At 36.8% G+C, this 27,500-nt stretch overlaps 2 protein-coding genes and 1 long non-coding RNA gene across 7 annotated transcripts in view; 2 read left to right on the forward strand and 1 right to left on the reverse strand.

The window, feature by feature from the left end:
• clcn1a (chloride channel, voltage-sensitive 1a) overlaps positions 1 to 5,720 on the forward strand; it is a 33,826-nt gene extending 28,106 nt beyond the window's left edge. For both annotated transcript variants that reach the window (XM_051136761.1, XM_051136762.1), the window contains 4 exons: positions 25 to 69; positions 218 to 322; positions 3,457 to 3,543; positions 3,636 to 5,720. In XM_051136761.1, the coding sequence (XP_050992718.1) occupies positions 25 to 69; positions 218 to 322; positions 3,457 to 3,543; positions 3,636 to 4,097 (699 nt within the window). In that variant the 3' untranslated portion in view covers positions 4,098 to 5,720. The remainder of the gene's footprint in view (positions 1 to 24; positions 70 to 217; positions 323 to 3,456; positions 3,544 to 3,635) is intronic.
• A 1,451-nt stretch (positions 5,721 to 7,171) lies between these two features.
• The window catches only part of fam131ba (family with sequence similarity 131 member Ba), a 32,415-nt gene continuing 12,086 nt past the window's right edge, over positions 7,172 to 27,500 (reverse strand). Inside the window, exons 2-9 of one of the 4 annotated variants that reach the window (XM_051136764.1) lie at positions 24,469 to 24,506; positions 20,363 to 20,398; positions 17,498 to 17,591; positions 16,192 to 16,410; positions 14,021 to 14,161; positions 12,652 to 12,944; positions 10,706 to 10,963; positions 7,172 to 9,378 (exon numbers count right to left, since the gene is read on the reverse strand). In XM_051136764.1, coding sequence (XP_050992721.1) covers positions 9,139 to 9,378; positions 10,706 to 10,963; positions 12,652 to 12,944; positions 14,021 to 14,161; positions 16,192 to 16,410; positions 17,498 to 17,591; positions 20,363 to 20,398; positions 24,469 to 24,506 — 1,319 coding nt within the window. In that variant the 3' untranslated portion in view covers positions 7,172 to 9,138. The other 3 variants (XM_051136765.1, XM_051136763.1, XM_051136767.1) reach the window with 3 other exon arrangements.
• On the forward strand, positions 9,267 to 12,744 carry LOC127181816 (uncharacterized). Its single transcript, XR_007829819.1, has 3 exons — positions 9,267 to 9,358; positions 11,766 to 11,936; positions 12,667 to 12,744. It is a non-coding gene; the product is annotated as an uncharacterized LOC127181816 (long non-coding RNA).

The following is a 27,500-nucleotide window of genomic DNA, read 5'->3' on the forward strand; positions in this document are numbered from 1 at the left end:
ATCTTGCCACTTTTTCCACCCTAGGAGCCTTATCCTCCACCTTTAACCGACACAATGACACCAGAACAGGTATTACCAATACTATAAAAAAATCAGCTTCCAGTTAGACATTAAAGCAGCATGGAAATTGCTTTAGTACTATAGACAGAAGAGATGCTAAAATAAAATAAGGAATAGTAGAGTCGAAGCCTTACGTGGTTTTGATTGGGTCACATAGATTAAAGCCTGGGAGGAGACAGAGATGGACAAACCTCTGGATATCGATCAGATCAGAATAGATCCCTCCCCCTTCCAGCTGGTGGAGAGAACATCACTACATAAGGTGAGAGACATGCCATGTCAAATCAGGTCATATTTATTTATATAGTGCTTTATTCAATGCATGCTGTGCCGAAGCAGCTTCACAGTAATAAGAAGAAAAATAATGCTATGAATGTGAGTGTTAATGTTATGAAACAAATTCAATTTAAGCTGTAAAGCAGTTTTAGATTTAATGTATTTGGTCTTGGCGGAATAGTTCTGCTATGCTGCTGCTGCTGCAGCAGAGCAAGTACTGAGACTTACTACTGCCAGTACATTCACAACATGCTGCTGTGAGCATGTAGGAAATACTGCTGCACATATAACATACATGAAATAACCCCCATATAGCATACATGAATCACCTCGTAGCAGATCTATACAGGTGGAGTTGGAGAAGGTGTTCTGAAGCATGCTGCAAATTGCTTTGCGGCATGCATGATGCAGCAAGCACTAGTCAAATATTTGAATGTTGAGCAGCAAGCTCATTGGCAACCAATACAGGAGAGAACCAATCAGCTGTGCCATGTGGTGATGTCATTATGTCAGATTGACTTGGACCTATCGGTACCTTATTCCATTTTTAAAATGTATCAGCTAATATTGGATTGGATGAATTACGCTGTTAGATGTAATCTAGCACATCTCAAAATGAACATCTATTTTTCATGCTTTACATTGTGTATTCCTAAATTATTTTCAGTTTTAGTATTTTCATTTATTTTAACAAAATAGTGTAGATTTTAATTTGTAATATATTAAATAACATTAAATTTAATTTTTATAATTATTTAATTATTTCAAAATATTTATGGGCTTATTGTATCAGCCATTTTAATAATGCATTCCTATTTATTAGTGTAAATCAGTGATTCACAAACTTTTTTATCAGCTAAACCCCTTTAACATAAAATATTGAGATTTTAAGTTAATATTTCAATAATTCAACAACACTTTTGCATGTTCACAGTTCACTGATGTCTGTTAATAGTCACATGGCACACAGATTTGATAAGTATTTTTATTTTATAAAATATTAGATTATGTCTCTTACTAAAATACACTGCCCTCCAAAAGTTTGGAAACGCCCTAAAAAAGTGGGAATTTGGACAATATTGGCATGAATCCTTTTTAATTTGTGATAATTTTGCACTGATAAGGGACAACACAAACTACGAAAACATATTTTATTACATAAACAGTTTATACATAGAAAAAAAATTAAAATTTTCGATTCATCAAAATATCCACCATTAGCAGCTATTACAGCTCTGCATAATCTGGGCCTAAATTCATTGTGTTGTAAACTTAATAGGCAATCAATTGTTAAAGTTATTAAGGTGTGCTGACCCAAAAATCTTTGAAAAACCTGGGCCAAGTTTAAACCAGTAACCAGGCATCACAGCTGGCAAAGGGACATGTCTGACTCTGACATGTATATATTGCCATTATTATGTAATCAAAATGAAAATTATTATTGCTGGTCTTCAATGATAATGTCAAGTTACTTTAATGTATTTGCACCAAAAAATGATAAGGATTTATGCTGATATCGTCCAAAACCACACTTTGCCAGGGGTGTTTCCAAACTTTTGGAGGGCAGTGTTTGTAGTAGAAAACCTATGAAAGATTTACATTGTTTAAAAAATCCACATCGTTTTATATATATATTTTGAACTATGGGGGGCACCTTTATTTCGATGATGTGAAATGGTTGCATTCTGTGAGCTACTGGTGCTACCTGTTGCAATTTTTACCACAACACAACTCGGGGGGCAAAAAAAATACTGATACAATGACCACAGCTCATAGGCACAGGGTGAATCAAATCCGGGGTGAGGCTAAAAGCAGCCAAATCTATCAACTACAAACATCATAAACTTGTTCAGACATGGGTGTCATGTAGGCTAATAAAATATTTTTAATGGGACTGAATTTGTATTTAACGTGATTACAATTTAATAAAATCGTTAGAAATGGATAATTATTATGTTTTACTTCCACGGTTATTCAAACAGCAAATAAATTCTATACAGAAAGCATATAGAAGATATTACTGACTTTGATTTATTGTGAGTTTAAACTGTTAAATAAATATCTTACATTGTAAGTACATCTGTGCTTTATTTATGATATTTATGAGAATTCAAGAGTTGCGTGCACTTAACAAAACGGATCAGTTTCAGTGATGACTCATCTGAACGCCTCTGATTGGCCATTGCATTCCCAAGTGCAACAGAATCGTGTGTGATTGGTTATAAGCAACACTGTAAAAATGCCTAAAAAGAACTACTAATTTAATCCTGCGACTGACATGTTCTATTCATTTTCACTTTGTTAGCAACATACGTAATAGATTTAATTTGTTTGTGCAGGGGCATTTTTTTTGTCCAGTTTAGTAGCATTTTTTGCTAAGCCTTCCCCAGCCTTACACATGTTCCGCCTATGCCACAGCTACTGAAAGAGCTTACAGGTGGCGATGAATATAAGCATACAGGCTTAAACCAAATGCTGTACCATCAATTTCTCCCCACAAGGAGTCTAAACGCCCTGGATATCAAGTGAAATCCACACTGAGAAACTCCTTCAGTGGCTGAGGCACCATGACAAGCATTGGCATGTTTATATCCTGCCAGGATGGCATCTAGCGTTTCTTGTCTCTGCCTCTTTCAGTAGCTGTGGTCTACTAAAAGCCTCAAAGACATCAGGGTTAAAGTGAAGAGAACAAAGATGCAGGTTTTTGGGAAGTTTTATTCGTCCACAGGCATCTTTTCTCCTCTTATTATCGCTAGGAAAGCTGTGAAGACTTACATCACTTTTCTTGTTGCCCTGGGACTACAACCACGTCATCATATCAGTATTTCATTTTCTGAGTTGTGTTAAAAATAGCAACAGGTAGCGCCAGTATCTTACAGAGTGCAACCATTTCACACCATTGAAAATATGGCACCCCCATTGTTCAAAACATGAATAAAACTATGTTGATTTTTTAAAATAACGTGTATCTTTCATGGGTTTTCTACTACGTATTTCAGTAAGAGACATAATTTGTTATACTGAGCCATACAAGTCTTAATACCCATGGTTGCCCTTTAAACATGGTGATATCTTGATGATTTCATGTTTTAAAGGTCAATAAAAACATGTTTTTTCCAGACTCATACCCTGTTCTCTCTACTGGGCCTCAGTCATGCCTATGTAACGAATACTGGAAAACTAGTGGGAGTCGTGGCACTCAAAGAGGTAGCTCATCCAGTCATCCATCCATCTGTTGTCATTGCTAGTTAATTCTTCTGTTCCAAATCATCTAACCCTTAATTCTTCTTCTGCATCAGCTCCAAAAAGCCATTGAGGGCTCCACGCGCAGTGGCGTGCGCTTGCGCCCCCCTTTAGCCAGTTTCCGTGACACCATTCGTAAAGCTTCGAAGCGTCCCCAGGCCTCTTCCCCTCCGTCCTCGCCCAGCTCTACCACAGCTCCCTCCTCACCTCTGTCTGCACCTGTGGTCCCTCACGTCCATTCCCCCAGCCCCCCGGCCCCAGTGAAGGAAGAGAAGGAGGAGATGGAGGTGTGGATCGAGGGCGTGAAACGAGAGGTGATCGTGGGGAACAGCAGTAGCACGACGACGGGAAGCACTAGCGGCAGCGGGACAGGAAGTAGTGACAGTGAAACAGGAAGTCCAGATAGTAGCCCAAGTCTACCGCCCTCCTCTCCTCCACCCCCCATCCCTCTCTCCACCCTGCAGCCCGTCCAGGAGAACAAGGAAGGTGAAGAAAACGAGGACGAGGAGCCCCTTTAGAACAAGTAAAGTTTGTTTTTCGTTTATTTGAGGTGTGATCAGTGTACTTTTGTTCACTTTTATTTTTATATAACAATTTTGTGTTTTTTATTCATGTGCTCGTTTCAGAGGTTTGTTCTCCTTCTTTCTTTCCCCTGTTCTCTTACTTATTCTCTTCCTCCTTTTTACCCTGTACATAATTTTATTTTCCTTTTTTTCTTCCTCTTATTTTTTTCCACTTAAGAGTAAAAGAAAATTGATAGAATTTTTTTAGAGGAAGAAGAAAAATAAAAAGAGAAAAAGTTCTTTACTTCTTCCTCTTCTTCTTCTTCCTCTAGAATTTTCTCTATATTTTCTTTTCCTCTTTCTTCTTTTTTTCCCCTCATTTTCTACTCACACTTCCCATTTATTTATCTTTCTTCTAAAAGTTTCTGTAAATAAATGTATTCTCTTCCACTACCGCTTGCTCCTCCTCTTCCTCTTTTTTCCTTTTCCTCTTAAAAATTCTGTGAATATATATATATATATATATATATATATAAACTGCCCCAGTAGAAATATGTATCATGTATCATGAAACTAGTTATTGAGATTATGGTCAAATAGGTGCTCATTTTTCTCCCCAATAATGACTCTTCAAATATATCTTGTTTATTAGTGGGATTGTAAAAAAAAATGGATGGGGAATTTTTAAACATTAACTGATTATGTGAAAGATTATTTTATACGAACACCAAAATGAATATTTTCATTAGTGACAAATCTTGCTGATAACGTTGAACCAGGTTTACATGCGGCAGATATTATTTCAGACCTCATAAAAGCACTTGAAGTCTTCATACACCTGGATCATTTCTTATAAACCCTTTTAAGTCACAAAAATTAATTTGTAACGAAGAATATTTGCACTGCATTGTGAAGTAGTTAAAATAACTTAAAAACAAAACACAGCCAGCAGGTGGCACATTGTGGACCTTTTCAGAATCTGAACTTTCTTTTCATCTAGAACATATTTTCCTCATGCCCTTTTCCAGTTATAAATTTTTCACCGATTTAAAATTCACGGAGTGCACACTGTCCTCTCTTAATGAAACCCTTCATGTCCTGCTATCATCTATCCATCTTTTTTTCTGAAAACTCTCTCTCAGGTGTCTCTCATGTCTTTAAAACCAAGGACTTGCTGTTTATGAACAATCAGTGTTGGTTCATGTGATCTGCTGTCTTCTTTTACATGTTACGGTTAATTTAATGTGATTTTATATCTGTTCAGTCTTTATTTGCCTCCTTTTTTTGTTTGTGTGTTTGTTTTTGTCATATTTATTAATTTATTTATTAATTCATCTCTTTCCTTCTTGGCGTGATGAGATGTCGGCAGAAAATGTTTGATTTATAAAGTAGTTAATGCTGTTTTTGTCTCATATCTTTCAGGAATTAATAACGGTTCAATAAACACTGATATTAAAAAACTTTTACGCCACATACTTTTTAGATTAGTCAACGATGTGGAATAATAAATGTTTTGATTTTGTTATTCAGTGAGAAGTGATTAAGTGAGAAAGTATCTGAATATACACTACCAATCAAAAGTTTTTGAACAGTAGATTTTTAATGTTTTCAAAGAAGTCTCTTCTGCTCACCGAGACTGCATTTATTTGATCCAATGTATAGCAAAAACAGTAAAATTTTGAAATATTTTTACTATTTGAAATAACTGTTTTCCATTTGAATATATTTAAAATTGTGATTTATTCCTGTGATCAAAGCTAAATTTTCCAATAGGGTCTGGCTGCAGACATGCACTTGCATTTTCGGACTTGCACTCTCAGACAGCTGCACTTCCGGAAGTGATGTCACTTGCTGTCTTTTTTCATTTGTATTTTATTTTATTTATTTATTATTTTTAAATTGAATAGCTCAACATTTTACAACAGTAGCCAGATGGTGAAGACAAGAAAAAAGAAACTAAATTACAATGTCACTCGCAATCGCCGCTTGCATCCTCTCTGCTACCTGCGACGTCACTTGCGATCCACACAAACCGTGCATGTTGCCAATGCAGACAAGATGCTGTGGTGGTTAAACAATTAAAACTAATTTAATAGCATATTGTACAGGGTCCTGCAAGTCATCTGTAGGAGATAAAGACGAGACAAATCCGTGGCCAGCAGATTAGGAATGCAATGGGCAATGTCTCTCGTTAAGCATTTTCCTCCCGTAGAAAACCATTAACACTTAATATGGCTTAATGTATTAAGATACTAGTGCTATTAAAAGATCAAATTCGATATACAGATTATTAATATAATGTATATGTATATAGTGTTATCCTCTGCAAAACGTGGCATAATGTGCATTAGATGATAGACTAAACTCAATATGTTCCTGTTCATTATTCTATGGGGACATTTGCATATCTCAAAAAAATATGGCCACCAATGAAGTTTGAACATGAAGTTTGAGCACCTATTAGACAAGGTTAACAGAGGCCAATTGGAACGAAATTTGGTGCTCATGTTTGGCTTACGGCCCCAAAGGTCTGTGAGAAATTTGAAAGAAATCGGCCACTGGTGTGGGGGGGGTGGTTTTGCATTTTTTGAGGGCATAGATGATTGTATATTGCACGGTTTTCCGCACATACACGTGTTATTCTTATCGTATAATAGACCTCGTCATTCCGAAACAACTTTGCCTCTAGAACCACTGCTGTCAATCAAACCATTTTTTAAATGATTGAGAAGATGTGAAAAATTGACTTTTGCAAACTAGTCCTAGATTTTTTGCTCAGTCTGGAAAAAAAACACTGCAATGCAATTCTCTGGACTCTGGACTTATCAGAAACATGTTGAAATTTACCATTTGCGAAGCTATAACAGGGTTTTTTGAGCAGCAAATCAAAAATACTTCAAAATTTGACTGTTTTTGCTGTACTTTGGATCAAACAAATGCAGGCTTGGTGAGCAGAAGAGACTTCGTTAAAAAAAACAAAAAAAACATTTAAAATCTTACTCAGTTCTAAAACTTTTGACTGGTAGTGTATCTATACAATTTACTGATCTTTTATAACTCTCTATAGCTGTTAACAAATGAGACAGACCTTCACAATAAGGATTTTATTTACAGCACATTAAAATGCACATGATTTGAATGAGCTTACAGGATGACACCGAATGAAGTTGAAGAAACTGCAAGATCGCTACCTAGCTTTATTTTGTGTCAGAACTCCATTGCTGATCTCTGCATTTCTTTGCCAGCCTGCACTAAATGCTTCGTATTTCACAGAGAATTATGACCTTGTGACATCATTGCTGTCAGCTATTAGCATTGCCGTCTTTTGGACAATCTCGCAAAGAGCTCCGACATTGAAGATGCTGAGAGTGTCCTTTCCAAAGAATGTAATTTTGTTCGCTAAACACAAGAGATCATCCACTTCAATCTTTCTCATTTCGCCTGCTCTCGAATTTCATTCCATTAGGTCTGTGAAAATGACTCTCTTTTGGCAGACACTAGTCCTAGATGTTCGAAAATATCACAAAGAATGACAACTCGCAGGCCTCGTTAGTATAGAAAAATAAATGTTGCCTCAGCATTGCATAACGGCGTTAATCAAAACTCTCAGAATCATCAAAGAATACAAATCATTGCGAAACCAAACGCCTTCTAAATCTAAATTAGTGTGTTAATGTTGCCACATCCAAAATGTTTTTTTTTTTTTCTTTTGGAACGTATTGATGTGCACGCTAGTAGTCGAGGGCACTTCTTTCTGCAGCGGGTATTTAAATTACAGCTTATTAAATAATTAGTGGAAAGCCTGCAAGCATTAACCAGAAAAGCACCTTCTTTTCACTTCTTTCCACAGTCATACGGTCTGTCGTGACAAAAACATACTGTGACCGAACATGTCAACTACCCCATTACCACATGATTTCACTGAGGTAATGAGAGTTTATCTCTTTGCATTATGTCAGCTACAAGGAAAGCTAGAACGTAAACAACAAGGAAAATATGCATGACATAAATGGCTCCTATATGTTAGTTCATCAAAAATGTAAATGAATAGATCCATTAGTGGTCTTCAGGATTCCCAATTTGGTTTCCCATAGTCTCAGACTCAGTACTCCTCATTTTGCATGAGAATAATAATGGAACGTCCCGGAATGACAATGATGACTCTTCAGTTTTCCTTTTGTTGTTCAGTGCAAATCAATATTGAGCAGCTCAGCCAGGCAGTACCGAACAGATAAACACAGACACAGATGAGAAAATTTTTTAAAAAAACAAAACTTGAGGACAGAACCGGGCTGTCGCTAAGAAGATAGGCAATACATTCGTTTATGTCCATAGTAGTGCATAAGTCTTAGTAACAATACAGTTAGGATGTTGAAAAGGGCAGCACTGTTTCCATTTGGGCAGTATTGTGCTTGGATATATTAAGAGCAAAAACATTTTCAAGTGTGTGTGCGTCAGTGTTTGTGTAAGTGTGTGTTCGAGTGTGTTGGAGGTACATAGGGGACACTTCACGCAAACGGCAAATTCGTAACTTGTTTCAGAATATACCTTTAAAGACACATACATTCATACATTCATACTAACATACATACAGTACATACATGTTAATATATATACATACAAATACATATTTGTTTCATTGGCTTTTTGTTTTATTACAAAAATCAATATATATTATTACTATGTGGATACTGTTAATTCAGTCACTTAAATACTCAAAAAAAAAAAAAAAAAAAAAAAAAAGTCGCATGCACTTTCTTTTGGTTGTATTGATTTCTCAGTATTGCACTCTTCGTTTTCATTCGCAAGCGGCCTTGGACTCCAGTGCTCCCGCCATAAAACAGCAGCAGCAGCACATATAATGCATCATCCCCATGTTTAGTCTCTATATGCGCCCGGTGCTCCGAGAGCGTGTCCTTAATAACGAATAAATCAGTTCCTGATGTGACAGTCCGTATGAGTACACATCTGGGGTAAAAGGGCGTATACAATAGCTTAACTGGTTGATTATTTCACAGACAGTTTCGTTTTTGTTTTTGTTCCTCGGTTTGACGCATCAATTGGTGGCCACAGCGACAACGGCCCCATCCTCTACCTCTTCTTCCTTCTCCTCCAGCGATTGGACGACGCAGGATGTGACCTCGTAGGTCATGTGCTCAGCCACTGGCTCTGCTGCTGGTGCTTGCCCTGGGCTCATGCCCCCAGGAGGGGTGGAGTCTTCTCTCTGAGGCGGAGGGGTCAGGGCGGGAGTTACGGATGTCTGTTCGGGTTCGAGGGTGAGTGTTATGTCATCCTCCTTGAGAAAGAAATGAAGGGAATAGTTCACCCAGTTTGCTGAAATATTAACAAAACCTCAGGCCATCCACGATTTGAAGAACAGATTTGAAGACATGTGCCATTACATCACTTGCTCACCAATAAATCCTCTGCAGTGAATGGGTGCCATGAGAATGAGAGTCCAAACAGCTGATAAAAACATCACAATAATCCAGTTTTTTGGCCTATATATCAGTCCGTAAGGCATAATAATGCTTTATCTAATGAAAAAGTCTATTCTCTGTTCTCTTTTCACATCAAAATCCACCAACAGTGCTTGATCTGTGCATATTTCGCTCCTGATTCAGAATATAAGAGTTTTTTTTACTGGAGAAAGCAATATTACATATAGAGGATTCATATATTAGCAATTGTTTCAAGTTAAAAAAAAAACAAAAAAAACACAGCTTTTCGCATTATTAGATATTCATTGATTATTGTGATGTTTTTATCAGCTGTTTAGGCACTCATTCTGACAGCACCCATTCAAAAGATTCATTGGTGAGCAAGTAATGTAATGCTAAAATTCCCCAAATCTGTTCTGATGAAAAAACAATATCTGTATGTGTCCCTGGACCACAAAACCAGGCGTAAGTAGCACAGGTATATTTGTAGCAATAGCCAACACCTCATATGGGTCCCATACATGACCCATACATCATATGGGTCAAAATTATTGATTTTTCTTTTATACCAAAAATCATTAGGATATTAAGTTAAGATCATGTTCCATAAAGATATTTTGTAAATTTTCTACCATAAATATATAAAAACTTAATTTTTTGATTAGTAATATGCATTGCTTAGAACTTCATTTGGATAACTTGATAGGCGATTTTTATTTATATATTTAGATTTTTTTTGCACCCTCAGATTTCGGATTTTTCAAATAACTGTATCTCGGCCAAATATTGTCCTATCCTAACAAACCATACATCAATGGAAAGCTTATTTATTCAATGGTCCAGGATCATATATATTTGATGATCTAAGGGTTATTACATTTTCAACCAACTTTCATTCTTGGATAACTGGTGGTAAAGGATGTTGACATACACTACCAGCCAAAAGTTTTTTAAAAAAGTCTTTTCTGCACATCTAGCCTGCATTTATTTGATCCAAAGTACATCAAAACAGTAAAATTTTGAAATATTTTTACTATTTAAAACAACTGTTTTCCATTTGAATGTATTTTGAAATGTAATTTATTCCTGTGATCAAAGCTGAATTTTTAGCATCATTACACTAATCACATGATCCTTCAGAAATCATTAAAAAATTTTGACTGGTAGTGTAAAATATCCCACCTTGATTTCCTCCTCCTCTTGCTGCTCCGGGATGCATTCGGTCTCCAAGACGGGTTCCTCACCATACACTTCCGCCATTCCCATTTCGGCCATAGTCACGCCCATGTGTCCTATCATCTCCACCTGATGGGGCTCCACCTGAGCCGCCGCCCACAGGTCAGCCAGTCTCGGGTGAGTGGGCGGGCCCAAACTGTGAATAGTGCTGTTGGGCGTGGCTTGTAAGGAGTGGGAGGCGCTGTGCAGTCGATGTTCCAAAGACTTCAAGAGAAAACATAAGAGAAAGAATCAGGAATGTTTTTAGGTATGATGGAAAAAAAATAAGTATTTAAAAATCCGGTATCCACCTTTTTTTTCCCGTAAGAGCGGACGCGGCCATTTGTAAATTTAATGTGTCTGGCTTCTGGTTTCATCCGCCTCCAGCTACAGCTGTACAAAACAGCTCGTTTTGCTGCTTGATATTGCAAACTGGTGTGTCTTACCATATTATTTTTTAATGTGTTATCTTAATTATGCAAAAAACACAAGCATAATGTCATGTCGTTTTTTTGCTATTTTTAAATTTTTTGTCCTGCACCTGGGCCCTGTTTTGGGTTTGGGTATGTGCGCACCTTATTTTTAATTTGGATTTATTTTTTAATTTCTCAATCATGAACACAAGGGTGTAGTGCAAACAGTTTTACCGTTTACTGCACTTTGTTATTTTTCTCATTATTTATTTCCCTACAGCGGCTTATGAACCGGAATTGTCACACATTACCAAAAAACAGTTTACTTCCGCATTGAAAAATAAGATGGATAGGTGGATACTGAACATTTATAATGAGGGAATGATCTACAGTCCTACGAAGCATTGCAGTCGATGTAATTATTTTTTTAGCGTTGTGTCCATAGAGGATATCGTGCATCAAGGATAGTCAGAGATATTGCCTGTGGCTGATGCCTTTTACAATATTAAGGCTCTTAGTATTAGTATTAGCATTAGCATTTGCATTATAGTATTATTATCCAATTAATATCAGGGCTTATTTGTTCCATCATATTTATTTTTATGTGTTTTTAGAGTGTTGCGCCTTACAACCAATCACACACGATTCTGTTGCGTTTATGAAAGCGATGTCCAATCAGAGGCGTTCAGATGAGTCATTGGTGAAACATCGGTGAAACATCGAGTTTTGTTGTTCAGTGAGCGCGAATTCTCTAATAAACAACAAACTGCAGATGTACGTGCGATGTAAGTATAAGAGATTTATTAATCATACGGTGTAGAATGTAGATAGCTTAACTGATTATAACAAAGTGCATAAACTCGTGATGTTGTTCTTTATTGGCATGATAATATCGTGCATTTTAAACTGATTGCTATATACACTACCGTTCAAAAGTTTGGGATCAGTAAGATTTGCAATGTTTTTCAAGACGTTTCTTATGCTCATCAAGGCTGCATGTATTGCAAAAAAAAAAATCAGAAAAAAACAGTAATATTGTGAAACATTATTTCAGTGTAAAATAACTGTTTTCTATATGAATATATCTTAAAATGTAATTTATTTCTGTGATTCAAAACTGAATTTTCAGCATCATTACTCCTTTTTTCAGTGTCACATGGTCCTTCAGAAATCATTCCATATGCAAATTTGTTGCTCAAGAAACATTGCTTATTGCATATTACACATTATTATTTACATATAATTATATCCATTTCAAAATGACTGTAAAGAATTTCTAATCAGACACTGAATAGACTACCCATAGAGACGTAACACCTGAACTCCATCACAGCTTTCACTCATATTCAGTGCTGTTCTAAATACAGCAAGACCACCTACAGTGCCACCCTGTAGATGACACCTGGCTAAAAGAGGTCAAGTAGTAGAGCTAAACACAACTCCGTAGTGTTCCTCTGAGCATGTAAACACGGCAGCATGTCAAACTGTGTGTTTTCTGACCTGTTGGTACTGCAGGAGCTGCTGCTGATGGTACTGCTGATACTGCTGGAGCTGCTGTAGGTGGTTCTGCTGCTGCAACGTCAGCTGCTGCTGTGTCAAATAGTGGGTGGAGCCATCATAACCCTCACCCGAAGCCCCGCCCGCCATGATATAAGAGCCGGCAGCTGGAGAAGCCACGCCCGAGGGCTCGTTGCTGATTGGCTCCCACGCATCAGAGGAGGAGAGACAGTAAAGGCCTTGGGAGACGTAGGTGTGAGGCCACACTTCTGCAGAGGAATGATGCAACGGTTGGTCTGAAGGACAGAGACGTGGAAACGAAGAAGGTGAAGTGCGTAATTCAAATGCAGATGGAACCAAAGCGTAAGACCTTTGTTCATCTTCAGAACACAAATTAAGATATTTTTGATGAAATCTAAGAGCTTTCTGACCCTGCATGGACAGCAACACAACTGACACGTTCAAGGCTCAGAAAGCTAGTAAGGACATTGATAAAATAGTCAATGTGACTGTGGTTCAACCGTAATGATATGAACCTACTAGAATCCTTTTGTGTGCAAAGAAAATACAATGTCAATGGGAGCCAAAACTCTTCGGGTTTCCACCATTATTCAAAATATCATCTTTGGTGTTTCTTAAAAGAAAGTCATACAGGTGTGAAACGACGTGAGGGTGAGTACATGACAGATTTTTCCATTTGGGTGGATTATCGCTTTAAAAAGATTTATAATCATGGTTTTTCATCGTTACAATTTTTCCGCCACCGAAAATCCTCATTATTTTGACATAATCAGGCCAAGGAGATGCTTTTTGTTTGGTGTTACGCTGCAACCTGGCTTCAACCCAGGGCTTGTATAATCTCTGATAGCTGAACCTCAGGAAAACCGCTGTTCTGCGATTCTCCCCCATCGCCTTTGGGCCTGCAGCTGTCACTGTGGCATCTCTGACACATTTCCACACACTAAATAAAGTGGTGGCAATGCGCTCTAGACCTGTCAAATGGACTGGAAGGAACATCAGTCAAGTCTAGGTAAACAATATAAATCAAATCCGCAGAAATATCCAAGCGTGCACATTAGAGAAGCACAGAGGTGTGGTTATGAGACTCCTGTCAAAAGATCCAAACAGTTCTTACTGCAAGAACGTCTGAATATTCAAAAGCTTTTGAGCTGTGAGTGTAATATTCATGCAAGGATGTGCTAAGACGTGTGTGCTTGTACTATCTGAGCTGTGGATTAACAAAAGATTGTTCTTTTCATCTGAAGTCAAACAAAACTTAGATGTAACAAGAGAAATTATATTGCCTTTTTAAAATCTCTGCAAACAGTGTCTTCATTCTGCTTTGGGGGAGGTGGTTGTTGGTGACCCTTACCTCTGCTGGTGATGCTCTCCTGGTTAACCTCACTGAGGTGAGCCACGCTGCCCTGGTTGGAGTCAGCACAGAGACTCTCTCCATCCAAAGAGTTCCAGGCTAAGAGTGTGGCTTCAGAAATGGCAAACTGCTGCATAACCCCTGCAAAAAGTAGGATAACTATTTTGATATTTCAAAGATAAAATATACTGGATAGCAGAATATATTTACATATTCTTAGTTAGTGGTTAAACATTTCGCAATTCTTATTTTGGCATATATAAATTACCATTTAAAAATCTGGGGTCAGTACATTTTTTATTATTACTATCAATATTGTTATTAAAAAAATCATAGTTTTGTTTAGATAGGATGCATTAAATTGATTAAAATTTGACAGTATAGACATTTAATAAATGTTATGAAAGATTTTCTATTACAAACAAATTCTGCTCTTTTGATCTTTCTATTTATCAAAAAAATTATTACAGTGTACTGTCCACAAAATTAAGTAGCACATCAACATTGATAATAATAAGAAATGTTTCTTGAGCAGCATTTCAGCATATTAGTATAATTTCTGATCCTGTGAAATTACTTTGCCATCACAGAAATAAATTATTTTAAATAGTTATTTATTTTTTTTTTTTTTTTTTTTATAAAATTTCTAATTTACTGTATTTTTGATTGCATAAATACAACCTTGGCAAGCATAAAACTTCCTTAGACATTAGGGAAAAAAATCTTACAGATTGCAAAATTGGAAATAAAATATTAAATAACTATTTTAAAGTAAACATTCTTAAAATAAGATAAATTCACCAGAGAAGCAAAAGTTGCATGAGGTATTGTGACTTTTTAAGAGAATATATTATAGCATACACTACCAGTCAAAAGTTTTTGAACAGTAAGATTTTTAATGTTTTTTTTTTTAATGTCTCTTCTGCTCACCAAGCATGCATTTTTTTTTAATCCAAAGTATGGCAAAAACATGTCTCTTCAGTGATAAAACTGTGTATTTAGATGCTGATTTATTCATGGTGAAGAAGCCATTTTTGTGGAAGTACACTTCTCATGTTGTCAGTCAAATGAAACATTTTTTTTAAATATCCTATTTAATAATAGATATTTCTTGCATTTTTTAATCTCTAAATGATGGATGTCATTTTAAAAATTAGCAGAAACAGGTTAACACAGGTATTTGGTTGACTAGTAAAATCATTAGTCATACAAGCCCTAATTTATATGAATGTATATAACACATACACGACCAGTCAAAAGTTTTTAACAGTAAGATTTTTAATGTTTTCTAAAGAAGTCTCGTCTGCTCACCAAGCCCTAACTTTCAGCATCATTACTGCAGTCTTCAGTGTCACATGATCATTCAGAAATCATTCTAATATGCTGATTTGCTGTTAAAGAAACATTTATTATTATTATTATTCATCAAAGAAGCCTGAAAAAAACACTACTTAGCTGTTTTCAACATCATAATAATAATAATACATGTTTTTAAGTGGCAAATCAGAATATTAGAATGATTTCTGAAGGATCATGTGACTGGAGTAATGTTGCTAAAAATTCAGCTTTGAAATCACAGGAATAAATTACATTTTAAAATATATTTTTATAATATTTCAAAATTTGACTGTTTTTGCTGTACTTTGGATCAAATAAATGCAGGTTTGGTGAACATAAGAGACTTCTTCTAACTTTGTAAATCACAGGCATGAACGGTTTCAACTTAAAGGGATAGTTCACCCAAAAATGAAAATTCTGTCATAAATTACTCGCCCTCATGTCGTTCCAAACCCGTAAGACCTCCGTTCATCTTCAGAACACAAATTAAGATATTTTTGATGGAATCTAAGAGCTTTCTGACCTTGCATAGACAGCAACACAACTGACATGTTCAAGGCCCAGAAAGCTAGTAAGGAAAAGTAAGTTTAGTAAAGCTCTCGGATTTCATCGCAGGTATTTAAAAATATCTTAATTTGTTCTTACAGGTTTGGAATGACATGAGGGTGAGTAATTAATGTCAGAATTTTTATTTTGGGTGACCTATCCCTTTAAAATATTATGTTTCCGTTCTGTACTGCAAATAAATGTGAAAATGGGAAAAACATTTCTGTCTGGTGACTTTACCATATACATTTTCCAAACATCTCAACGTCTTCAGTCAATCATCTCACCCGCTGCCATTCGTGCCTCTTTTTCCCCATCACTCAGGTCACTATAGGCATCGTTTTCAAGCCGTCTCTCCCTCTCACGGTTCAGATTGGAGCGTCCCGCTCCCCCTTCCGGCCCTGCGGATGGTTTACCCCAGCTCTGCCACTCAATCATGTGGGCCACACGACCCTGAGCCATGGCAGTGGGCTTGGTCACTTTGTCCTTCATTGATCTGGTAACCCCTAAAGAGAAAGAAACACAAGTCAGAACCTGAACAGACTCTACATGGAGCTGCAGAAAGTGGCGAAATGAAAGCAGCCAGGCAGTGCATTATGGGATATGTGTCTTTCGTTTAATCACCTTACTACTGTAAACTACTGCAAGGCTCTGTGGATGATAACAACTGAATGAGTGATTATGAATGAGCTACACTCTGTCGGTTTGATCAATCGCCGTACGAGCGGTGAGAAAGATGCGATTGGTTGACCGTCTTTTCAAATACATTATTCACGATAGTAATAAATTACATGAGATTCCAAAGCTTTTATGCATGTATGAATAATTAGAGCCTAACGTCTAAACATTTCCTTTAAACAAAATGGCTCATTAGCATGCAAATATCTCATTCGAAAGAGAGATGCATTAGTTTAAAACGCAAGGCCATGAATGCAAAAGAGAGCTTAAACACAAGGTAGTCAACGGTTGTGTGATTTTTCTCGAGGCTGCTGACAATGATAAAAACCCCATCTGATGAAGTGACTGCTCTCTTTAAATACATTGACAAATCACCTCTGTTCATTCCAGGGGAAAAACAATCTAATAGTATCACTTGAGCACTTCACCCCATTTTCAAGCATTTAAGAAAAACAAGAGAAATACAAAAGAAGGACATGAAATCCAGAGATACTCAGATACCTACGTTTCCAGAAACCTGTTGTGACAATGAGCAGTATCCATTAAAAACGACACCACAACACACGACTGACCAACAGTTTACAAGCACGCCATCTCACAAAACCACAAAACACACTACAGTACACAGCTGGTGTCACACCGAATAACTACGATTCCCAGCAGCAAGCTTGTGGAGATGGGTAGTGCACTTACGTCAGCCGTTTTTTGTGAACTCTTGTTGGGTCTGACTGGGGATTTCATCAATGGCTAAAGAAGCCATTGACATGCACTAATTAATGGAGGAGGCAGGTGGTGAAACTGGAAAGGGAGGGGGACCCACAGGGGCAGCCATGTTGGCTCCAATCGCCATCTCCTCCTCTGGAGCCAACATGGGGTCGGTTACCAGCTACCGGGACAGACACACACCTGACACACCTGTCAGAGAGGACTTAGCCAGAGCTCCAATCCCATAGGCGTTGGAGTTCCGCTTCAGACGGGGCAAAATGGAGGTGGTGTCCTCCATGGACAGCTAGCCAGAGAAAGAAAGAAAGAAAGAAGGGGGCAGCATTAAAGAAGCAGCAAAAGTTAGGAAAGTGGGAGTAAAAATCAATTAAAGCAATAAGCCACGAAAATCACTGTAACGCAAAGTCTCATCTGGCTTATTACTTTCATTATACACCGGCAACGGCAATGATAAAGGACACAGAGGCTCAGTGAATAATTACATTTATTAATCATAATTGACAGTAAACAATCCTTCTGCCAAGTAATATACTTCATTAGCCTAGCTGTAAACTTTTTTACTGTTGTGGTAGAAAATTAAACTAAAAGCACTTTAAAATGATAGTTTTAAAAATGAAAATTCTGTCATCATTTACTCATTACATGTCATAATTTGGTCACTCATAATGAAGGTAAATGAGGATTGGAGCTGTCAAGCTTGAAAATGACAAAAAATGAACCATAAACAGGGTTCATCAACAATATTCTGAATCTTCTGAAGGCATTAAATAACTTTGCATGGCAAACCGACTGAAATTTTGTTAGTCGTTATCATTGAAAACATTCACCCTTTTTCATTACAAAAGTAGTGACGGCTGATTCATAACCCAATCATTCTTTTGAGGATTTTAAATATATAATTTGATTCAGTTCACAATAATATGGTCCCAAGGTTGACAACTTAAAATGTTGTCTTTTCACTTTTTGTGGTGTAGTTTCCATAGCCTAACACTAGCTTTTTACTTCTGGTCTAGGGTGACCAAACGTCCCGTTTTTCCTGGATCATGTTTTGTCCCGTATTTCAAAATTTCTTTACAACTGGGTGATCAGAGCGAGTAGTAGTAATGCTCTGTCACGCGAGACCAGCCTAATCAGAGGTTGCCAAGCTCATCATAAGAACAAAATTACCATCCAACCACAGTTCGTTATCGATTAACTTGCAATTAGTGAAGGTGGAATAGGCGCAATCACGCTGAACGACACACCAGAAGCTCAGTTTTCCTTTGCGCTTGAATTGTCAAATGAACACACAGTTGTAAAAATGTCCATCGTGTGAAGTATCTCATGTGAATACAATTTTCTAATAATTTACCCATCCCCATGTGATCCTAGATGTTCATGTCTTTCTTCAGTCGAAAAGAAATTAAGGTTTTTGAGGAAAGCATGCCAGGATTTTTCTCCAAATAGTGGACTTTAATTGGGATCAATGGGTTGAAGGTCCAAATTGCAGATTCAGTGCAGCTTTAAAGGGCTCTATGTGATCCCAGCAGAGGAATAAGCATCTTATCTGGTGACAAAGAAAAATACAAATTTATATACTTTTTAACTACAAATGCTCATCTTGCGCTAGCTCAACCGCACACATTACATAACTACACACACTTGACGTAGACGGAAATACTGACCCAGTGTTTACAAAGCAAATGTGCAAAGATAGTCAAATCCATTTTACAAAAAAAGGTAAAACAACAATGTCGGCAGGTTTTAAAGTTGGAGGAAAAAATTAGTTTTTCCTCCCTACCCTACCTTTTTTTTAACCAGAGTACACAGATGAAGAACTAACTTTTCCAATATGGTTACACAATGCGTAAAGATGTGCATGTACATCGCAGAGCTACTGCAAGACGAGTATTTGTGGTTAAAAAGTATATACTTATATATATATATATATATATATTTTTTTTTTTTTTTTTTGTAGAAAATTACCAGTCGTTTTGCTAGATAAGACCCTTATTCCTCTGCTTTGTAGAGCCTTTTAAATCTGCATTGAAACTGCATTTTGGACTTTCAACGCGTTGTGCACCATTAAAGTCCATTATGGAGAAAAATCCTGGAATGTTTCCTCAAAAAAATTACATTTCTTTGCAACTGAAAAAAGAAAGACATGAACATCAATAACATAAAACGATTAAAAATCATTTTCATAAATTTAAAGAGACCTGAAATATAAAAAATGGTTAAAAAATGTAATGGTTAAAAAAGATAAAACATCACTGGAAAGTATCATAAACTTTTGTTGCATTGACTGTCCTCTTTTTCGGATGAGAGCAGATGTCACTAACTCCATGTGAACCACACTGTGTTATCATCTCTCACATCCACTGCCACCTACAAGCCACAAAAACGGGCCAAATCTCAGATAACATGACGTGGCCTATCGAAGACAGCTGGCGGACAGCTCAAACCCCCAGAGACACCTGCCAGTGACGAAACGCTGTGGAGTCATGGCAGACATTTAAGGTGAGTTTGTGATTTATGTTCACATAAACCTTTCAGTGCTTTAACATCTCCAGTAAAACTTTTTTTTACCATCGTACTGTCATGACATTTACCTTCACAACATCACCATCCTACACTGCCAGTCAAAAGTTTGAAATAATTAAGTGTTTTAATGTTCTTGAAAGAGTCTCTTATGCTCACTAAGGCTTTATTTTTGGATTGAAAAAAGAAATTTAATAAAATAATTGTTTTCTATTCAATATATTTTAACATGCAGTTTATTCCTGTGATGGCAAAGCTACATTTTCAGAACTCATGACTCCATTGTTTCAGCGACACATGATCCTTCAGAAATCATATTCAATAACAGTACTGTTTTACAATATTTTTGATCAAATAAACGCAACCTTGGTCAAAAACATAAAGTCTTAATTACTCCAAACTTGTAACTTTTTTTGAGCATTTATTAAAAATGCTGGACACCCCCAGAGAGTAATATGATCATTTAAAAACAAAAATATCACAAACTAGAGACAGAAGACAAGAGAGACGGAGAGTATGAAGGGCAAAACCACTTACATTGATTCCTTCCCAGGAAAACTCGGCACGTCCATGCTAGAAGCAAAGCAGATAACAGTTAAAGGATAGATGGGAATGATACAGTGAAAGAGAAGAAAAGGCATGATTTCAGTTAGCAGGAAACAGCAGAAGGCGAAACATCAAGCCAAGTACAGAACAGTAGATCTGGAAGGACAACAGACAAACAGAAAGCAGGGAAAGAGGCGAGACGCTGTTCATCTGTTATGATCTGTTGTGCAAACCAAGATATATCTTTATACGCACCCTTGTTGTGTTATGCAGATAATTCGCTAATATGCTGTCAAATATTCATGAATGAGGTACCACCTATAGTGTATCTGTGCCTTAGAAGTCTCTACACTAGATGAGGACAGCAACAAACGGAGATGGAGGCGACTTTGATGAGTAGCACTGGAGTAAGTAATCCTAGCCAACCCAAACATACTCACAGCGAGAGATCGATCGCATTTACACCACACCCAGCGCAGCGAGACAAACACTGGTGCCAGTACGAACAGCAGTAGCCGCTCATTGTTCATTAAGAGAGAGATCAATATGAAAGGTCAAATAGAGGTCAGTGTCAGAAAGGCGTTGACGTGGGGCAAATGTCTGCCCCTTAGAAACTCCGAACAGACTACAGGCACGGTTGGGCAGTTCGGGGGATCGATCGATACGTTTCCCACCATCTGTCTTTATGGCCACTTCTGGTACATAAACTGGCTCCTAAAAATACATTTTTGAGTCTGGCTTGCAATTACGGCAGCCGCCCACAACTTTTCTGTGGGGGGCCAAAAGCAGCTAGGTGCAAATTAAAAACATAGAATTAGTTTTCGTCTCCACCCAGTGATGAAGTAATTAATGTTTTTACCACACACTTTAAGGTGGAACGCTGTGTAAAAAACGTTTCAGATGGGATTTGTTTTCAAAACAACTTTCAAGTTGCAATTATTAACAGAGGACAGCTGTGATTTAAAGGGATAGTTCACCCAAAAATTACAATTCTGTCATGAATTACTCACCCTCATGTTATTTCAAACCCGTAAGACCTTTGATCATCTTCGGAACACAAATTAAGATATTTTTGATGAAATTTGAGAGCTTTCTGACTCTGCATAGACAGCAATGCAACTACCACGTTCAAGGCCCAGAAGGGTAGTAAAAAAGCTATGAGAATACTTTTTGTGCGCAAAGAAAACAAAAATACTGACTTTAACGATTTCTTCTGTTCCGTGCCAGTCTCCACCGCGCGTTCACAAGAGTAACAAAATGCATGTGTGTAATGCTGCTGATGCAGGAGCCGGCATTCTGATGTAGAAGATCCATCTATCTTAGTTCATCGTCTGTATATTGTGGTTCAAATAAAAAATTGCAAGTCATCCTGTCGAAATCTTCAGGCATGTTTACGAGAGGGTTGGGCGACAGTGTTGGGGGGTATCGCATTACAAGTAACGCGAGTTACGTAATAATATTACTTTTTTCAAGTAACTAGTAAAGTAACACATTACTTTTGAATTTCTAAGAAAATATCTGAGTAACTTTTTTAAATAAGTAACACCAGTTACTTTTTTCCCCATTTATTGACTGAGAAGTCTCCTTTCAGGAAACTGGTAAACATGATGTTACTGTATTCTAGACTAAATGTGAACATGCATTAATTCATCTCACCTACAAAAAACACATTCAGTATTCCTCAAGGTGAATAAAAACAGTGAAATGCAAACTCAGAATATGACGTAAACCTGAAATAATTAAATACGTTAAATAAAACAAATATCCTTATGTATTTAATCCCATTTTATTAACCAGTGTCTTTGCTGCTGACCTTCGATGATGCAATTCAACCATACTAATAAGCAAAAATTACTTTAAATAAACTAACATTTGTGCTTTTTTATAGCTGAAGAGTGATCTCCTGCATAAATGTACTTTTCTTTCAGCCTGAGGTGAATTCATTTCACTTTTGGTGTAATTAGAATTGTTTTATATTAAAAACAAAGAAGTAAGCCCTGCCCAGATTTAAAAAGTAATGCAAAAGTAACGTAACACATTACTTTCCATAAAAAAGTATCTAAGTAATGTAATTAGTTACTTTTTCAGGGAGTAACGCAAAATTGTAATGCATTACTTTTAAAAGAAACTTTCCCCAACACTGTTGGGCGAAATGGCAAAAATATCACATCACGATTTTTTTCAGGAAAATCATGATTAACGATTTTATCACGATTCTGAGAAGTTGTCTGAGAAGTACAGCCAAACTAATTTCTCTAATTTGTAAACAAAGCCTTACAAGGTAACAAAATCTAAAGTAAAACATAAGGCAGTGGCTATTTGCACTAAGTGCAAATAGCAATTGGATGCTATTTATACTAAGTGAAAATAAGTAAAAAAATACCATTTTCTCTTAACGATAGATGCTGTTTACATTGTGCAAATAGCAATAGATGCTATTTACACTAAGTGTAAATAACAATGGATTCTATTTACACTAAGTTTAAATTGCTATAGATTCTATTTACACTATGTTAAAATAGCAGGATTTTCTGCTATTTATAATTCTTATTGCAAATAGACGCAGTTATCTGCACCTCAGTATTAGAGTACATTAAAACAATATGAAGTAATTACATAAAGAGTATAAATTATAGTTTTAATTCAATTTATTAAATGGATGCTGCCTTATTGGGACAATAAACCCTCCCTACACCTACCCTAACCCTAACCGATACTTTATTTTAAACTTTTTAATTATTTCCTTCATTTTTATTGAAAATCAATGCCTTTCTGATATGATATGAGATTTGAAAAGGGAGAAAAAAGTTTGCCAGAAGGCGGATTTGAACCTGTGTCAGTCGCATTGAAAAGAATAGAAGTAGAGTAGAACACGTATTTTATCCTCTACGCCACTGCAGCAGATGTTTGGTGGCTGTCTTTTGTAGTGTAGACTAGCCCAATCACACATTGGTGGGCGGAGTTAGTAATGTAATAGTATAATTTCTTTACAACTGAAGAAAGAAAGACACGAACATCTTGGATAACAAGGGGGTGAGTACATTATCTGTAAAGTTTTGTTTTGGAAGTGGACTTCTCCTTTAACAAACGTGGAGCTGTTAGTCCCATCCGAATCAATATGTGGAGTCGCAGACATCGGATGATGAGAACTGTATCTCAGATGTTGTTTAGAAAATTAGTGCCATCTGAAAAAAATCTATGAAACAAACTAGTCCCGTCTAGGGCCTTCCAATTCAACCTAAAATGATTTATTCATGGGAAGTTTTACCAAAGACTGAGGGCAATTGAGCTAGCACTAAGGTAACTAAAATAGCCTTGCTACTTAGCAACTAGCACCTGATTCTTGAGAGATTTTCATTGCTAGGCAATCTTTTCTGACACAAATTCTTTCTTTTATTTTTATTATTCTTAATTTAGCAACCAGCAAGTGGCTTTTCGAGTGCGGCTCGCTAACACAAACGCATACATGCACAACACAGACAGTGTTTCAATTGGCTCCAGCTCCAGTGAGATGACACCACCTCCTGGCTCAGCTTCTTAAAACTGTATTGAGATATAAAACATGCCGTTTGGTTTGGACAGCTACCAGAATCCAAACGGTAGATTTTGAGCCAAATTCATCTGTGGTTGAGCAGAGCGACAAGCCAAGAGCCGGTGCCCTTGAGTAGGACGTGAACACAGGCGGCAAATAGGGAAGACGGATGAGGCTGTGTCTTCCCAGGAGACAAAGCGGTTATACGGCAATACTGTACGGTAATAGCCGGGCTCTGGGGTCTGGCTCCCGTGGCCTTGCTGAGAATCTAATATAGAGGCTTTTCAAGTAAACATTATGCCATCACGGTTTGTCTGCGGGGTGGCAAGAAGTACGTGTGGCACACTGGGGGTCTTCATGTTAGCTAAAGACTTCATTAAAGTGCCATGAAGCACAAATGTCAGCGCTTGGTAGGTATAATCGCTTCGGACAGAAATGCAGACATCGCACAAGTATCATCTCGGACGTCTTTAGATGTGATCCTTAGAGCTTAAGCTCACAACATGGGACAGGGGTTTGGTGCAAAGCAAATCTTAAATATGCAAAGCGCTGTAGTTTTACTCACCTGCTCCCCATCTTTCCGAACGGGAACTGCATCCGCCGCTACAGGGAAAGAGAGAGACAGACAGAGAGAGAGATAAGCGAATAGGCATGTGGCTTATGCAACCTTTACCGAATATGCTAAGTCAAACTGACAGCTCCTCGCTACATTTTCTGCTGACATTCACACAAAGACCTAAAATTAGATTAATTATCTATCCAAAACCGCCAGCACTCTGTGGGGAAGGAGATTTGTTGCATCACGCTTTTATATTCCTACAAAACGATAAAAACATTTAGTGATCGCGCTGCTTGATGCAATTATGCAAATTATTAGCCACTGTATTTTAAGGAAGAGGCTTCCAAGAGATTCTGAATTTCAGATTAACCTCAAACAAGCAAGTGCTCTTAGAACAAAAACAGTTCGGACATCTTTAATATTAAAATCATATTCATTAGATTCATAAATATGTTTATTTTGTATTCTAGCTTTTTGTGTATTTGCACTTCGGCATCATTTCGATTATGAAATGTATGTTGATGATGTGTGTGTTTACAGTGACTCATTCAAAATGACAAACTAGGAATGACACGTAACCCAGTTTGCACTAACATTTTCAATGATGTGCCTGAAAACAATCGCCCTGTAACATTCAAGACCATATAAACACATAATATCGAGGCATAATGACTGTGGTTTTGAGTCAGAGCATTAAATGGAGCCACAACGTTCGGTGACGTAACTCAACACGGTGCATAAGGCCAACCAGCAATCAATATATATCCATATCTAACACATAAACAACAGTATGTAAACATGCAGGTGATCATGTGCACTGTAGACTTACAGTTGAGCTCAAAAGTTTACATACACCTTGCAGAATCTGCAAAATGTTAACTGTTTTACCAAAATAAGAGGGATCATACAAAATGCATGTTATTTTTTATTTAGTACTGACCTGAATAAGATATTTCACATAAAAGAAGTTTACATATAGTCCGCAAGAGAAAATAATAGCTGAATTTATAAAAAAAAAATAAAGTTTACATACACTTGATTCTTAATCCTGTGTTGTTACCTGAAATCCTCAAGGTCCCACAAATTCTTTGGTTTTTCAGCATTTTTGTGTATTTGAAACAATGGCTGTATGATTTTGAGATCCATCTTTTCACACTGAGGACAACTGAGGGACTCAAATGCATTACAGAGGGTTCAAGCTCTCACTGATGCTCCAGAAGGAAAAACAATGCATTAAGAGCCAGGGGTGTAAACTTTTGAACAGAATGAAGATGTGTACATTTTTCTTATTTTGCCTAAATATCATATTTTATTCATTTAGTACTGCTCTTTAGAAGCTACAGAAGATACTAACATATTTCCCAGAAGACAAAATAAGTTAACTGGTCTTCAAATTCCAAAAGTTTTCACTCCCCCGGCTGCATCAATAATGCATAGTTTTCTCCTGGAGCATCAGTGAGCTTTTAAACCTTTGTAATAGTTGCATATGAGTCCCTCAGTTGTCCTCAATGTGAAAAGGTGAATCTCAAAACCATACGGTCATTGTTGGAAAGGGTTCAAATACACAAAAATGCTGAAAAACCAAAGAATTTGAGGTACCTGAAATATTTTTCTGTAGAAAAGCGGGCAGTTTAACTGGACAAACAAGGGTCTCATGAACAATAACTAAACAAACAAACAAAAAAAACACAACTGTGGATCATTCAGGGAACAACACAGTATTTGAATCAAGCATATGTGATTAGTTTTGTCTTGTGGACTATATGTAAACATATTTTATGTGAAATATTTTGTTCAGGTCAGTACTAAATAAAAAATAACATGCCTTTTGTATGATCCCTCTTATTTTGGTAACATAATTAACATTTTCCAGATTCTGCAAGATGTATGTAAACTTTTGACCTCAACTGTATATAAAAGATGTTTGTGTTCTGACTGGTTTTGAGAATGGCACACTCGCTGCTAATGTCATCGTCTTTAGCGAGAGTTTGCAAAGAATGATAAATGGCTGAAAAGGAGAGTTTGTGTGGAAGCCTTTACGGCATATGGAGATGGTTTGGTTGTGTATGCTAATTGCTAACTGCGGTCACTGCTCCCCTCATTTACAACAATCCAGATTCATCAATTCATTGTAGAACAAGAGTAAAACCTAGTGCCTGCTGTGCAATTTTTTTTTTCCTGCTGCAATTGCCGCTTGTCAGATTGTAGAATATGAGCCCAATGAGACTTTGCGTAAAGCTGCGTTCACACTGTGAGATTTTGCCATCTGACACAAATTTTGGGAATCGTGAAAGATTTATCTTGTTTTATATGTTAAAATCCTTGAAAATTGTACAGTATGCACCTGGCTTAAAATGCTAACAGACTTTCGAAAATTCATCACAAAAGCCCTATTGGGATGGTAATTGTCTCTCATGGGGAGGACTGTAAAAATAAATTCGCATGGCTCTTCAGTGATAAAATTGTGTATTTAGATGCTGATTTATTCATGGTGGAGAAGCAATTTTTGTGGAAATGCATTTCTCATGATGTCATTCACATGTTTAACACTTATTTAAATATACTATTTAATAACAGATATTTCTTGCATTTTATCTCTCTAACTGATGGATGTCATTCTAAAAATTACTAGAAATTTGCGAAAACAAGTTAACACTTACTAATAAAATCATTAGTCATGCAAGCCCTAATTTAAATAAATGTATATCATACATATTTTTATATTTTATTGCATACCTGTTGCTGCCATAATAATGGCTAATAAAGGTTTACATGACTTTTTTCTCCCTGTAATGAAGCAGTGCTGTGATAAACAGTTTCCAGCATTTCAGAAATAAAAGTATATTTTTAAAATGCATGGATGCTGAGCATATCACACTAAAATATCCAAGTCTGATGACTTTTCCATATGTCAAAATCTTTTGTGTTTCCAAATAGTCTCAAACAGTGGTCAAAATTCTGTTGTGATTCTTGAAATTCTGTGTGAGAGCTTTCACTGTGCACATTTAAGTAATTATTAGTGAATGAGACCCTGTCTA

Source organism: Labeo rohita, chromosome 19 (assembly GCF_022985175.1).
Source record: "Labeo rohita strain BAU-BD-2019 chromosome 19, IGBB_LRoh.1.0, whole genome shotgun sequence".
Taxonomy (NCBI): Eukaryota; Metazoa; Chordata; class Actinopteri; order Cypriniformes; family Cyprinidae; genus Labeo; species Labeo rohita.